At 52.9% G+C, this 15,560-nt stretch overlaps 1 protein-coding gene across 3 annotated transcripts in view; it reads right to left on the bottom strand.

Moving 5' to 3' along the window:
- PPP1R13B (protein phosphatase 1 regulatory subunit 13B) overlaps nucleotides 1–2,180 on the bottom strand; it is a 75,357-nt gene extending 73,177 nt beyond the window's left edge. For all 3 annotated transcript variants that reach the window (XM_086362725.1, XM_086362724.1, XM_086362727.1), the window contains exon 1: nucleotides 1,934–2,180. Coding sequence is in view for 2 of the 3 variants with exons in the window: in XM_086362724.1 (XP_086218850.1) it covers nucleotides 1,934–1,942 (9 nt within the window). In the remaining variant the exon portion in view is untranslated. The remainder of the gene's footprint in view (nucleotides 1–1,933) is intronic.
- Between the last annotated feature and the right edge of the window lie 13,380 nt (nucleotides 2,181–15,560).

Here is a 15,560-nt window from a genome sequence, read left to right as displayed (position 1 = left end):
TTATTATGAGTATCACAAAGAAATCTCCCAACTGCCAGCTAAGCAAACTTCTGAAAAGGAAAACCTGGTAGACTAGAAATTCTAATTATGTGGAGCAGAGAAATAAAAAATCTGAATGTATCATATGGAAAATGTAAGCCAAATTCCTTAACAGAGTATTTAAAATGAAACATCATACAATAATGAAATCAGTCAAAACTTTATAGGTGTGCTTCAATATTACTACAGTATCAATTACAGGATTTAGCTAAAAGTGGTTTCAAAATTCCAAAACACCATAATGCCTTTTCCCAATCTAGCCAGTGAGAATTAGGGAGAGAACTGTTTCCAAATGCCTTATCTTGCAGAGGTTAAAATTAGAAATTGACAATTCAGAGCCATATTAACTATAAAAAATATCTGCATGGCATTCTGTTTAACAAGGACTTCTGGACACATCATCCTTTTTGATCCTCAGGACAGCCCTCAGATATTGGTCTGTTTTTATCCCTTCTTTGGAGGTAATTCCAGGCTTGGAGACCTTGACTTGTTCAAGGTCACATTGCTAAAAAGTAGCAGAACCAGTATTGGATTCTGGATCTTCTGATGCTGATCCAGTTCTTTCTTTACAAGACAATCATTCATTTAAAACCAAACATTTAGAAATATAACAAGCTCTGATGCCAAAGAAGGATCTAAGGATCAACTAGGTCAAATCTTAAGACTCTGCAAAGGCAATGCGTTGGAATCAGTTCAAAAAGGGCAGAAGAGATTACCAAGAGACAGGAAATGATTTGAAAGATCAGGGAGAAAAAAATTCTAATCTAAGTGTCCTTGGGTGCAGCACGGTGGAATAATAGTATTCAAGCAGAAAATGCAGAGAAACTGTACTTTCCTTCCGAAATGGATTTTCAAATGTAGAAATTGTAGGCTAAATTGTTACTTTACTACAAATGCCTTTGAGAATTTTACTTAATATACAGGCACTCAGAAAACCAACACATCCAACTGAGTACCACCAGCCCTTCATTTTTTTCATAAATCAAGACACTTTACTTCACAAAAAGCCAGAATATAAAAATTATAATTCAGCACCCACGGCTCTTTAGATGATAGGTAAAGGAAAAGCTCCGCTAGGAGCCTGGCAATCTAACAAGCTCTGTCTGCTAGTAGAACGCACCCTTGAGGGCAGGACAAGGCGGCACCGCACCACAAACGAACCTAGCTCAACCTTCAAAAAGGCGGCGACAGGCCAGATAACGCCAAATGTACACATCTTGAAGGTACGGTAAAAGGGAATGCCTAAAATGGCTCTCAAAATCCAGTCCCCAAGTAAATTGCTAAATACAACAGGATTTCAGAAATCACTAAAAGGACTACGGAGAAATGTGGGTTTCCAGCGTGGGAACACCACACGGGGGTGCCCACACTGCCGACTCCAAATACGACACCAGCAAATTTCAGGCGGGGTGGGGTGGGGGTGGGGGGGACAGAGGCGCCTCGAGACCCTGAAACAGGGCGAGCGCTAAACGACCCCCCGCCAGGACGGACGGGGTGGGGAGGGGGGAACTGACCGGCTCCAATCCCACCTCCGGCTTCCCCTCCCGGGCAGCCCGGCCGCGAAGGCTCGGCAGGAAAGGGCCGCGCTGGCGGCCGAGGGGGCGCCGGCCAGGGATCCCCCGCCCCCGGACCCCCGACCACGCCGGCCCCCGCTGCAACCCCCGGACCCCAGGTCCCCGGACCCCCGGCTCAGCCCGCGCTGACAGCCGGCGCCGCCCCACCTGCCCGCCCGCGGGGGGGGGGCGCCTAGACCGGGCGCGCCCGCCAGGCCACTTCCTTCCCCTCCCGCCCGGCCCGCCGAGCTCGCGAGGGCCCCCGGGGGCCGGGAGGCGCGGGAGGAAGGAGGTTTGGACGGCTGCCCGCGGAGGAAGCCGCCGCCGCCGCCCGCACCCACCGGCATCATCGCGGCGCGAGTCCGCGGCGCCCTCGGCCGCCTGACAGGACGCTCGGCGCCGCGCCGTGCCCGCCGCTCCGGTCGCCCTCACAGGCCGCGCGCCCGCCGCCGCGTTCTCTGGCCTTCACGGGGAGGCGGCGGCTGCGGCGGGCTGCGGAGTCTGGCCGGTTCTGTCGCGGCCGCCGGCGCGCTGCGTCGCTGTCCCGGGACCGGCTGCCGCCGCCGCCGCCGCCTCCTCCGGCCGCCCGCCTCCCGCCGCCAGCCCGCGGACTCTCCTCAGCGCCCGCAGGCCCCGCCCCCAGCGCGTCGCCCCTCACGGGGCCCGCCGCCCCCTCCGATTGGTCCGCCCGCGCCGGGGGCGGGGCATTCCCGCCCCGCCCCGCCCCGCCTCGTTCCCGAGCGCGGCCAGGTACGAGCGCGTCCGCGCTCCCGCGGAAGGCGGAGGGGCGTGCGCGCTGCGGAAGCCGGGCCGCTGCCCCGCCCCGCTGGCCGGCTTGTGGGGCCCTGGCCGTGCGCTGCCGCTCCTCCGAGACCTAGGGCATGGGGGAAACTGAGGCCCAAGGGAGGGAGGACCTGGCCGGGGCACCGCAGCGCGTCTCGGCGGGGCCACGGCTCGAACCAGGGCTCCGGGAGGCCCGGCGCGGGCGGGGCGCATACCGCGGCCACGGCGCGCGCGTGCCCCTCTGACCGCGTCCTGACCCCGGCCTCCCGGCGCCCCGCGGGGCTGCAGGGCTCGGGCTGGAAGCGGGTGGGTGCGCCCCAGACCACGCGTGTGACCTGGCTCCGCATTGCTCAGCACGGACCCACGAGCCGGCGTGGCGTTCGGGCCCTGGGCACCTGTTCCCTGCCGCCACCACCTGCTCGCGGCTTCTACGACCCTCCCGGGGCCCTTTCCCCACGGCCAGCCGACCTTCCCGGGCACGTGGCGGCTCTTCAGCCTTGGCATTTCCCGCAGGCGGTACCCCTGGCCTAGGACGCCTGCAGCACCTGTGCCAGCATCCTTCAGAGGCGCAGACGTCCCGGGCGGCACGCAGTCTTCCTCTCCAGGGTCCTCTTCTCTCCTTACGGCCCTGTCTCACCAGCTCCGCGCTCTAAGCGCTTGAGTAACAGAGACCAGGGCTGGGCTGGGGCTGAGCGGACCCTCACTGCCCAGTGAGCGCTCATCCTTTCTGTGCCCGCCACACTGTGCCATTCACTTGAACCCTGATGGGAGATGAGATGGTGACCTGTGCACTCCACAGGCAGCACTGAAACTTCTGGAGTATCTGGAGCGTAGGGGTCTGTTTATCGCCCCAAACCCACCTTGGGAGTGGACCATAGAGATGACAGCAGGTGATGTCAGAGGGACGTCTCTAGGGACAGAGATGATCAGAGTCTGTCCCTAGCCTGTCTGCTCCTTTGAGGGGCCTGAGCCGCTGGGTGGGGCTGAGGGACAAAGAGGGGGAGCCACCACCATCCTCTTCTTGGCTTCTTCTTCAGAGGCCAAGGCTGTTGGTTAGTGGTTGAGAGTGTAGACTTTCCAGTCAAACAGACACTGCCTCAGCCACGCCCTCAAGTATGATCTTAGACAAGCTGCACCTTCTCTGTTTATCTCAATTTGCCCATCTCTATAATGGGAGATTACAGAAATAATAACACCTGCCTCCTGGGATTTAGGGAGATTCGGATGAGTATGAAAATCTCCCAACACAGTTTGTGACCCATGGGATCGGCTCTATAAATAGTGGTTTCTGTAGTTCTGCTATCCTTAGCAAGCAGGCTTAGTATACAGAGGTGACCCAGGTAATCCCCTGGGAGAGGGACTACGCAGAGATTTTTAAATTTATACACACTGGGCATCAATGGCTAGTGACACATCTCTTCTGGGAGAGAAGAGAGAGCTCTAGGTAATAACAGGAGATCCCAGGTTGAAGGTCAGAGACCTGGTTCTAACTCCAGCCCTGCTTCTGACTCCCCATGTGGCCCCAAGCAGCTTGCATCTCCTCTCTGGGTCTCAGTTTTCCCACATCTAACTGGGGCAAGTCTAGAGTCCATGATTGCTGAGGGCCTTTCAGCTCTGACACGCTCCAGTCCTGAGTCGTGAAGGGGTGGGTACAGGCAAAGAACAGGCTTTGTCAGGGCACAGCAGAGAACTGCCACCTGGGATGAGATGGTCAAAATGAGCTCACTCTCCCGAGAAGGCGAAGCTAGGCCACTGGGTCCCCACTCTTGCCTGCAGGACCTGTGGGCACCGACAGAGGCAGCTGCCCCACCCTCACACTGAGGTACCCTCTGTCCTCCAGGCAGGCACCCATGTGAAGCCAGGCTGCTTGGTGGCCAGCCACACTGGCTCTGGCTAGTCCTCCTTCTCCTCTCCATTCTGCTGCAGCCTCTAAGCACCAGGCCCCATCACCTGGTCCATCATCTGGTATCTAGACCAAGGGCGTGCAGAATTGGCCTCCCAGCTCTGACCTCCACACCCAAAGCATCCCACACGTGGACATAATTGGGTCAAGATAAACACCCTGCCAAGCCGTCTATGTTTCCACATCACCCAGATTAAAGTTCACAAGAAGCCCTTCAGGAGTCACTGTTGATGGTGGGTATGGTTCTTAGGGTGGTGGAAGAAGACGTCTGGGTTGTTCAAAGATGCACAATGGTTCAGCAAAAGAGAGAGTGAGTCAGGCAGGAGATCCTATCCAGCCTAAGCGCACTCGGCAAATCCTCGATAATTGTTGAATGTGGGTGATGGGTCCCTGGGATGTGCTTTTCTCTCTACTTTGTATGTTTGAACTATTTTATATTAAAAATGATTACATATTCTTTCAAGCATGTTAAAAAGCCCATTTGGGGAGAAAGTACAGAGTCAAATTTGCATAAAGGAATTCTTGAAGGACCAAGAACCCTAATAAGGGATTGCAGGCAGGAGTGCAAACTGTGTGGATTAGGTCAGAGATCAGACTGACCATTTTCACTGCTACTTAAAAAATAAACTTTGGAGCAGCTTTAGATGTACAGGGAAATTTCAAAGATAATACAAAGTTCCCATATTCCTTCCCGGACCCCACTCTGTTTCCCCTCCTTTTAACATCTTACATTTGTGGGTGTGTGCATTCTCAGGCATTTCAGTCAAGTCCAACTCTTTGCGATCCTGTGGACTGTAGCCCACCAGGCTCCTCTGTCCATGGGATTCTTTAGGCAAGAATACTGGAGTGCCTTGCCTTGCCCTCCTCTAGGGGATCCCTGACCCAGGGATTGAACTCCCATCTCCTTCAACTCCTGCACTGCAGGCATATACTGTACTGCTGCACCACTGAGGAAGCCTGTTAGTGTGGTACTTTCGTTTAAACTAATGAACCAAAACCGATACATTTTTTATTAACTGAAGTCCACGGCATCACTGACTCAATGGACATGAGTTTGAGCAAATTCAGGGAGATGGTGAAGGACAGGGAAGCCTGGAGTGCTGCAGTTCATGGAGTCGTAAAGAGTCAGACACAATTTAGCAACTGAACACAATACCTTATTTGGGCTTCCCAGCAGGTGCTAGTGGTAAAGAACTGCCTGCCGATGCAGAAGATGTAAGAGACTCAGGTGTGATCCCTGGGTCAGGAAGATCTCCTGGAGGTGGGCATGGCAACCCACTCCAGTATTCTTGTTTGGGAAATCCCATGGACGGGAACCTGGTGGGCTACAGTCCATGGCATTGCAGTCAGACATGACTGAAGCGACTTGGCACATACATTAGTTCTACCCAATGTCCTTTACTCTGGGATCCCACCCAGGACACATTACACTTAGTCTTCATGTCACCGTCAGTTCCTCTTGGCTGTGACAGTTCCCTGAACCCTCCTTATTTTATATGACCTGACAATTTTGAAGAATACTGGTTAGGTATTTGATAGAATATTCATTGGAAGGACTGATGCTGAAGTTGAAACTCCAATACTTTGGCAACCTGATGTGAAGAACTGACTCATTGGAAAAGACCCTGATGCTGGCAAATATTGAAGGCAAGAGGAGAAGGGGATGACAGAGGATGAGATGGCTGGATGGCATCACTGACTTGATGGACTTGAGTTTCAACAGGCTCCAGGAGATGGTGATGAACAGGGAAGCCTGGGGTGCTGCAGTTCATGGGATGACAAAGAGTCGGACATGACTGAGCAACTGAACTGAATTGAATGAGAATATTTCTCAGTTGAGATGTGATATTTTCTTCATGATTCGCTTGAGTTTGTGGGATTTGGGGAGGAATATCCCAGGGATAAAAATGCCAAGATCATCACATACTATCAACATGCAGTTTCACTGGTTGATGCCGACCTGCTCATCTAGTCACTATGACTTTTTCTGTTTGATTTTTGAACCAGGTTAATAATATAGGATTTAAAGTTCGAAAATTTCAGTCTTAAGACCTATGTTAGTCTTAACAACAGAAATTTATTTTCTCACAGTTCTGGAGGCTGGAAGTCCCAGCTCAAGGTGTTGGCAAGTCTGGGTTCCTCTGAGGCTTCTCTCCTCAGCTTGCAGATGGCTGCCACCTTGCCAGCCCTCACATGACCTTTTCTCTTTGTGCGTGGTGTCTCTTTGTTCTTGGTGTCTCTCCCTCTTTTTATTTATTTTTAAAACATCTTTGTTTATTTGGCTGTGCCAGATCTAGTTGCAGCCTGTGAGGTCTTCAGTCTTTGTTGTGGCATGAAGGATCATTAGTTACAGCGTGGGAGAAGGCATGGCACCCGCTCCAGTACCCTTCCCTGGAAAATCCCATGGACGGAGGAGCCTGGAAGGCTGCGGTCCATGGGGTCGCTGAGGGTCGGACACGACTGAGCGAGTTCACTTTCACTTTTCACTTTCATGCATTGGAGAAGGAGATGGCAATCCACTCCAGTGTTCTTGCCTGGAGAATCCCAGAGACGGGGCAGCCTGCTGGGCTGCCGGCTATGGGGTCGCACAGAGTTGGACACGACTGAAGTGACTCAGCAGCAGCAGCAGTTACAGCATGGGACCTAGTTCCCTGATCAGGGGTCAAACCTGGGTCCCCCACATTGGAAGCTCGGAGCCTTAGCCACTGGACCACCAGGGAAGTCCCTCTCCCTCTTTTTATAAGGTCATCAGTCTACTGGGGCTTCCCAGGTGGTGCTGGTGATAAAGAACCCATCTGCCAACGCCGGAGACACAAGTGACTCTGGTTCGATCCCTGGGTCAGGAAGATCTCCTGGAGGAGGGCATGGCAACCCACTCCAGTATTCTTGCCTGGAGAATCCCATGGATAGGTGCCCGGCAGGCTGCAAGTCCATGGGGTCACAAAGAGTCAGACACGACTGAAGCCACTTAGCATGCACCCAGTCTGCTGGATCAGGGCCCACCATAGGATCTCTGTTTAATCTCGATTACGTTTTTAAAGGCCGTATCTTCAAAGACAGTCACATTCAGAGGTGTGTTAGGGGTTAGGAGTTCAACATATGAATCTTGTGGGGGACACAATTCAGCCCCTAACGAAACAGTTCATAGCCTGGCCCCAGTCGACCTTTTCAGGTTAATCCCCTAGCCCCCAGCACCCCACACCTGGTGTTTATTGTTGTTGTTTGGGCTTTTTGGCTGCTCAGCTTGTAGAATCTTAGTTTCTCCCATCAGAGGTTGAATCTGGGCCCCAGGAAGCAAAAGCTCTGAGTCCTAACCCCTGGGCCACCAGGGAATCCCCACGTATCTGGGTCTTATATGTCAGCCATCCAGAGGCCGGGCCCTCCCCTCATCCAGGACCCTACTCCTGCAAAGGTGCTTCTGCCAATTTCCTCAAGAATTGTTACCTACTCTCGTCAAAGATCAAATCCTTCCTCTTCTTCAAGGCTTTTCAGATTCCCCCCAGGAGGACTCAGCTCTGCAACCTTCTCCCAGACTGCTTAGACCTGGCTCACTCATCACAACCTGGAGACATATCTGTCTCCCCCAGGGGCCAGCAGGCTCGCTTGGGTAGTAAGTGTTCACTGGCCTTCTCCCGTGTGCCTAGCACTGGTCCAGGCCCCGGCAACATAACCTTGAGTAAGATAGACATGGTCCCTGTCCTCAGGGAACTTATATTCTGGTCTGGGAGAAAAGGATAAATAAGAACACAAGTAAAGTACTCTTCAAATGCTGGTAAGCATATAAAGAAAATGAAATAAACCCAGATTCATGTAACAGAGATGGCTGCTTTTGCCAGGAGAAGGTGACATTTGAGATGGGGCTTGGATACTGAGCAGGCAGCCTTCTGGGGCTCCCGGGGAGGGGTGTGTGAAGGAGGAGGAGAGTGGGTGAGAAAGGAAGGCTCTAAGGGGAGCTCTGGGGGCAGCCTGGGGGTGCAGTGGGCAGAGCAGGGCAGAATGGAGGGAGGTGAGGTCAGGTTGGGGTTTGTGGGCCATGAGTCTGGCTCTTATTCTGGGTGGAGAGAAAGACCAGATTGGTGTTTTTCAATGCCCACTGGCCACCACGGGGAGGCTGGCTGGCATATGGCAGGAGGAGGGGGGAGGCCCCTTAAGGGGACTAAGGTGGAGATGCTGGGTGCAAGGAAGGGGTCCCCTTTGGAATGTGCTCTGAAGGGTGGGGCTTGGGAAGGAGAGAAAGGGACCTGGGACAGCCCCGTGCTGGGGCGCAGAGTCAGACCAGGCCCTCTGGTACCCACAGAGCCCCCTGCAAGTAGGAGCAAGTAGATCCCGTGCAGACATCCTGCTTTGTCATGCCCACCGAAGGGCCACACACAAGTCAGGACTCCCCTTCCTCTGAGCAGGCTGAGTCCGCACCCCACTGGGCCCTTTCATTGACCCAGCACTGCAGGCAGTCAGGATGGGGCTTCTCCCCTTCTCGGCACCCCCGCCCCCACAACTGCTGCCCACCCCATCCCTTTTCTCCCCCTGCCCTACTCCCAGCTGGAAACATCCTCACCTCTCCTCTCCATTCAGACCCTTTTCCACTAAAGGGGTTTTTCTAATGTGGAAATCATACCTGCCCACTGCCTCTCAGGGACCCCGCAGTGGCTCCCTCAGGGGGCAGAGACAGAAACATCACTTTGCTGACAAAGGTGTGCTAAGTCGCCTCAGTCGTGTCTGACTCCTTGCGACCCCATGCACTCTAGCCCACCAGGCTCCTCTCCATGGGATTCTCCAGGCAAGAATACTGGAGTGGGTGGCTATTTCTTCCTCCAGAGGATCTTCCCGACCCAGGGATCAAAGCCCCCAGTCTCCTGTGTCTCCTATATCGGCAGGCAGGTTCTTTATCATTAGCGCCACCTGCGAAGCCCGAGGTGGCCGGGGGAATAAGTTAAAGCTCTGGGGATTTAGACCTTCCGAGCCCAGGCCTACTCCCCTCTGCAGGACAGGCCCTCCCACCTCCACCCGCCCCAGGCCAACTCCTACCCCTCCCACTCCGCCCTCAGGCAGCCCTCCACCCGCACAGTCCCTGCCTCTCCCCTCCCCGCTCCGCGAGTGTGTGGGAGGAACCGGGGGGAAGGAGGCTCTTGTTCCGCCCCCGCGGTTCCCGGGGAAACCGGTTTCCACAAACCTTGGCTGCGAACCAATCGTGGTTCCGTTCGCTCCTCTGGGGCATCAGAACAGTAATATTTTCGGTGATCAAGGTTAGAAAAGAACTTGATAGGAAGGCAGCCAGCAGTCTGTTTCTCCGTTTCGCTCTACTGGACGCGGCCCTGCGGGGGTGTGTCCGCCACGGGGTCCCCCGCCGCCCAGCACCGAGTGGCGCTCACCGCGCGCCCCAGCGCCGCCTCCATCTCGTGAGCGCACGGCAGACCCCGCAGCTGCAGGCCGCCGAACCGCAGCGCGGGGGCAGCTGGGGGGCTGTGCCCATGCCCACACAGGCCCCTGTTGCTGCCACTGGGCCGAGGTGCTGGGTCACCGCCCCGGCGCGGGCGGGGGCGGGGAGCGTCGTTGGCGGAGGGGCGCCCCTGCCCAGGACGCGGCCAGCGCTATATACACCGAAGCCTCGGCTCATCCCTGCGGGCACCTCGTGAGGCCGGTGTCGTTTGAAGCCCAGAGAGGGTTCGTCACTCGTGAAGGGCCAGGGCGCGGGGACCTATAGTGCCCGGGGCTCGAACCTGGCAAAGCAGACGCCGGCCCCGCGGCCGCGGTGCCCCAGGCGCGTTCTGGGAGCCTCCGGGGCTCGCTGCGCCACCGCCTCCGCCTCGAGTGGGCGGGGCCTCCAGGTGGGCGGGGCTTCACCCCAGGTTGGGGGGTCCACGCGGTACCTTGCCTTGACGGATAGACGCACACACATCACCCTACACCACACTAGATCACACACCCAACACACCCATCTCTGTCTCACACACACACACACCCCTCGTCCTGGTGTGAGGCCTAAATAGCATTCTCCTCTCTTCCTGGGGTCCGCCTAGGGCCCCCGTGGGAAGAAGAGAAGACAGTGCTGGGCCTGGACACTATGGATTCATTCATTTCCGACCTCGACTGTTTCCTCCGTGCTGGCCTCAAGGCCCCAGGTTGCGGTTCGCTGCCTGCAGGAAGCTTGTTGGAGGTCGTGACCAGTGCAGGTTGCGCAATTCCGTCTCCAGGTTTCTGTTCATCCTCAAGCGTCCTGCCCTTGGCGTTCCCTCCTCCACTCCCGCAACATCCTGGCCTCCGTTCCCGCCCAGCCGCTGTGCAGTGGCCCCTGATCAGCCAGCCCTCCCCGCCCCCCACCCCTCTCTCCCACATTTCAGGTGCTTCCAGTTCCCCCATTATTCATGACGCTGTCACACCAGTCAGGGGCCTGTGGGAAAACAGATGGCTTCCGCGAATCAGGGAAATTCCAGGAGGATTATTTACAAAGGGGACTACTTACCAAATGGGCAGGGCCACGGGGGTTAAGGGAACCAGCTGAAGAGTCCAGCCCTCCAGGACCAGCGCAGGGGGGATAGTCACCAACCCCAGGGCTGGAGGGAAGCAGCAAGGGAGGTCCCCAGCAAATGAAAAAGAAGTCACCAAGGGGGCACCTGGCCCTGACCTTGAGAGCAATGACATTCGATCAGGTACCAGCCTGTCCAAGGCCCCCTGACCTCCCACTAGGGCACTTTACTGGGCCAGCCCACTGGGTTCTGAGTGCCAGGAGGCTGTGGATACAGGCCATGGAGATAGACTTCCTGCGGCAGGAGACAAGGTTCAAACATAGTTGTGATGCTAAATCCTGCACTCTATACACACCTTGCCTTATTTTATGAGCTTAGAATCCATTTCACAATTACTGCTTGGATACTTTGTAGCAAGAAGTTGACCAGATGAGCTTTCAGACAGGACCTGTGCTTGGACAGTGGAGCCCCATCACCTGCTACATATAGGTCTGGCTGTGTAATTTTGGGTAAGTTACGTAAACTTTCTGTGCCTCAGTTTGTTCCTCTGTAAAATGGGGTAACAGTGCCTTCCTCAGGGATTTCTGTCTGGATTACACATGTGATGAGTGTGGCACACAGTGAATGCCAAGCGGGCATTTGCTGTCACCCTGAACTGGGTAAGGTGCTGCTGCCAGATCAGGAGGGTCCCTGGCTTCAGAGCCACTGCTCCCATCCACAGTTCTGCAGCCTTGGGTGCCTAGGCATGCCAGGCTAACCCTAAAAAGCCCTCACCGGCTGAAGAGCGGAGCCTTCTCTTCTCGTTCTCTCTCCCCCCCGGCCCCCGCCTCAGCCTCCTCCGCACAGACACAACACAACACGAGCTGGAGCAGGGTGATCTGTCCTTTCTGCCAACCCCAGAGACGGCAGCTGCTGGCACTCGGCTCAGTACGTGGGGATAAAGTGACTGACTGCTACCACTTGTAGCCAGGTGCCCGAGACGATTCTGTACAAGTTCCGGAATTTCCTCCAAGTGAATAAGGACACCTGACATGCCTCCAAGTGACCCTGAAGGGTGATTGCCAGCCCTTAGCCTGCCTGGCTGAGCAAGGAGGGCGGTGCTGCTGAATGAGGGGTGAAGAGCCCGGCAAGGCCATGTGGGAGCCTTGCTGGAGAACATTGGTCTTGACAGATGGGCCCTGCTGGGCCAGAAGGGGGATGTACACGGCACGTGGGCACACCCACACCCACACAACACAACACGTGTAAGTCACAGCCCATTGCTTGCTTGTCACCTCCCCAATCAGTTTCTAAATCTCCCTACTTGTAACAAGTGATTACAGTCAGAAAGATCTGATTCAAATTCCAATTCAAAACCCCAATTTATATTATTATGAAAATCATCTGTGGACTTGAGTTCTCAAACATTGTATTTATCTGTTTAATTCCAGTTGCACTGGGTCTCTGTGCGGTGCGCTGGCCTCTCATTGTGGTGCCTTCTCTGGTGGCGCACAGGCTCTAGGGTGTGGGCTCTGTAACTATGGCACAGAGGCTCAGTTGCCCCGTGGCATGTGGAATCTTCCCGGACCAGGGATCGAACCCGTGTCCCCTGCATTGGCAGTCAGATTCTTATCCACTGTACCACCAGGGAAGTACTCTCTGGACTTGGTTTTTCACCAGATTTTTAACTATTGCAAATAGAATGCCAGTACTTCTGATGGACGACTCACAGGCCCATCTCCGACTCACATGCCCCGGGGGAACCTCTTTCAATTATTTTGTGTGTGTGAGAGAGACCTTCATATTTATGAAAATTACGCTTATGTTGTTATTTCTTGAGTTTTCAGTTCGACATATTATCAACTATCTCCCTACTATGACAAATGAGAATTTAGCAACCTTACTTGCCTCTCCCAAAACGTCTTTTCCCTTTTTAGTTCAGTTCAGTTGCTCAGTCGTGTCCGACTCTTTGCGACCCCGCAGCACGCCAGGCCTCCCTGTCCATCACCAACTCGCGGAGTTCACTCAAACTCACGTCCATTGAGTCGGTGATGCCATCCAACCACCTCATCCTCTGTCGTCCCTTTCTCCTCCTGCCCTCAATCTTTCCCACCATCGGGGTCTTTTCAAATGAGTCAGCTCTCCACATCAGGTGGCCAAAGTATTCAACATCACTCCCTCCAGTGAACACCCAGGACTGATCTCCTTGAGGATGGACTGGTTGGATCTCCTTTCAGTCCAAGGGACTTTCAAGAGTCTTCTCCAACACCACAGTTCAAAAGCATCAATTCTTCAGGGCTCAGCTTTCTTTATAGTCCAACTCTCACATCCATATATGACTACTGGAAAAACCATAGCCTTGACTAGATGGACCTTTGCTGACCAAGTAATGTCTCTGCTTTTTAATATTCTGTCTAGGTTGGCCATAACTTTCCTTCCAAGGAGTAAGCGTCTTTTAATTTCATGGCTGCAATCACCATCTGCAGTGATTTTGGAGCCCAGAAAAATAAAGTCAGCCACTTTTTCCACTGTTTCCCCATCTATTTGCCATGAAGTGATGGGATCGGACGCCATGATCTTCGTTTTCTGAATGTTGAGCTTTAAGCCAACTTTTTCACTCTCTTCTTTCACTTTCAAGAGGCTCTTTAGTTCTTCTTCACTTTCTGTCATAAGGGTGGTGTCATGTGCGTATCTGAGGTTATTGATATTTCTCCCAGCAATCTTGATTCCAGCTTGTGCTTCATCCAGCCCAGCGTTTCCCTCTTCACAGCACAGTTATATCATATTTCCTGTTTAAGCAATATTCAGAATTTCATTATTTTACCTTTATACATACTGTTCATGGCTGAGCTAAGCTGTGTATGGACTGTTTTGCTAGGACACATGTTTTGTTAACGCCTATTATTTCACTGGTGATTGGTGGGCAGGGCCATAACGTCAGCACAACTCGGGTCTCTCTCACACAGTTTTCCCCAGTGTGTTAATATTTTTGAGGTCAGCAGAGACAAGAATTCCAACAATTAAAAGAGGTCCTTAAAAAAAAAAAAGAGGTCCTTAATAGTATATGAAGGCCTTAAAAAGTTAAAGTAAGCTGGAAAATCCCATAGGAACGTCTTAGTGCAAGAAGAGTACTGTAGGGCCATTTCACTCCTCTCTCTGTTCAGTCTGGCTGGGGAAGCTGAGTGTGCCGATGAAGGAGCTGCAAAGACGTGCCCTTCTATTAAAACATTTCTTTTAAAAAAATTTACTTGGCTGCCTTGGGTCTTCGTTGCCTCAGGCAGGATCTTTCATCGTTGGGCACAGTCTCTTTAGTTGTGGTGCTCCAGCTTAAGTTGCTCCAGGGCATTGTGGGATCTTAGTTTGCTGACCAGGGATGGAACCTGCCTCTGGTTTCTTAACCACTGGACCACTAGGGACGCCTCAAAACGTTTTGTTTTGATAAACAGAGCTACCTCCAGGTTGTATCTTTTTTTAAAGGTTTCTTTATTTGTGGCTGTGCTGGTGTGTGGGGACTTCTCTTGTTGCAAAGCCCAGGGCTCTAGGGCTGGTGGGCTCAGTAGTTGTGACTCATGGGCTTAGTTGCTCCTGGGAGTGTTGGATCTTCCTGGGCCAGGAATCAAACCTGTGTCCCCTGCATTGGCAGGCAAATTCTTAACCACTAGACCACCAGGGAAGTCCTCCAGACTGGATTTTTATTGTTGATTAAACTGGTCTCTTTTAGAGGCGAACGTCTTCAGGGGTCAACATCTCTGAGAAGGAAGCAGAAGCCTGAAGGCTGAGACTGCATAGGGAGACAAGATGCTGATGGCAGAGGAGAAATGACTGTGCTAGTATCTTTATTAGTATCATTGTTGTGTGTGCTGGGGCTCAGGTTACAAAGTTGTGCAAAATATAATCTTAATAAAGGATGTGTATCCAGAGTACAGAAAGAATTCTTATGACTCAATAATAAGACAAACAACCCAATAAAAAATGAGCAAAAGATTTTGAAGAGACACTTCAGCAGAGATGGAGATGGCATATAAGCACATGAAAAGATCATCATTGCTCCTCATCATGAACTACCATCACACACCAGCTATAAAGACTAAAATGAATGAATGACAATATCAAGTGTTGACAAGGAAGTGGGGCACAGGGAACTCTCACACAGGGCTGCTGGGAATGCAAAATAGTTCAGCCCCTAGGGAAAAGTTGTGTATTTTATTATCTTTCTTTTTTTTAAAAAAGTTATTTCTTTTTTATCGAAGGATGATTGCTTTACAGAATTCTGTTGTTTTCTGTCAACCCTCAACATGAAACAGCCGTAGGTATACATATATCCCCTCCTGTTTGAACCTCCCTCCCATCTCCCGCCCATCCCACCTCTCTAGGTTGATTCAGAGCTCCTGTTTGAGTTTCCTGAGCCATACAGCAAATTCCCGTTGACTATCTATTTTACATATGGTAATATAAGTTTCCATGTTACTTTTTCCATGCATTTCACCTTCTGTATTTTATTTTCTTAAATTAACAAAGGTCCGTCTAGTCAAGGCTATGGTTTTTCCAGTGGTTATGTATGGATGTGAGAGTTGGACTGTGAAGAAAGCTGAACGCCGAAGAATTGATGCTTTTGAACTGTGGTGTTGGAGAAGACTCTTGAGAGTCCCTTGGACTGCAAGGAGATCCAACCAGTCCATTCTGAAGGAGATCAGTCCTGGATGTTCTTTGGAAGGAATGATGCTGAAGCTGAAACTCCAGTACTTTGGCCACCTCATGCGAAGAGTTGACTCACTGGAAAAGACTGATGCTGGGAGGGATTGGGGGCAGGAGGAGAAGGGGACGACAGAGGATGAGATG

Source organism: Bos grunniens, chromosome 21 (genome assembly GCF_055505025.1).
Source record: "Bos grunniens cultivar Pamir isolate PY7600 chromosome 21, Bosgru_T2T1.0, whole genome shotgun sequence".
In the NCBI taxonomy this organism is placed as follows: domain Eukaryota; kingdom Metazoa; phylum Chordata; class Mammalia; order Artiodactyla; family Bovidae; genus Bos; species Bos grunniens.
This window is presented reverse-complemented; position numbering and strand designations above follow the sequence as displayed.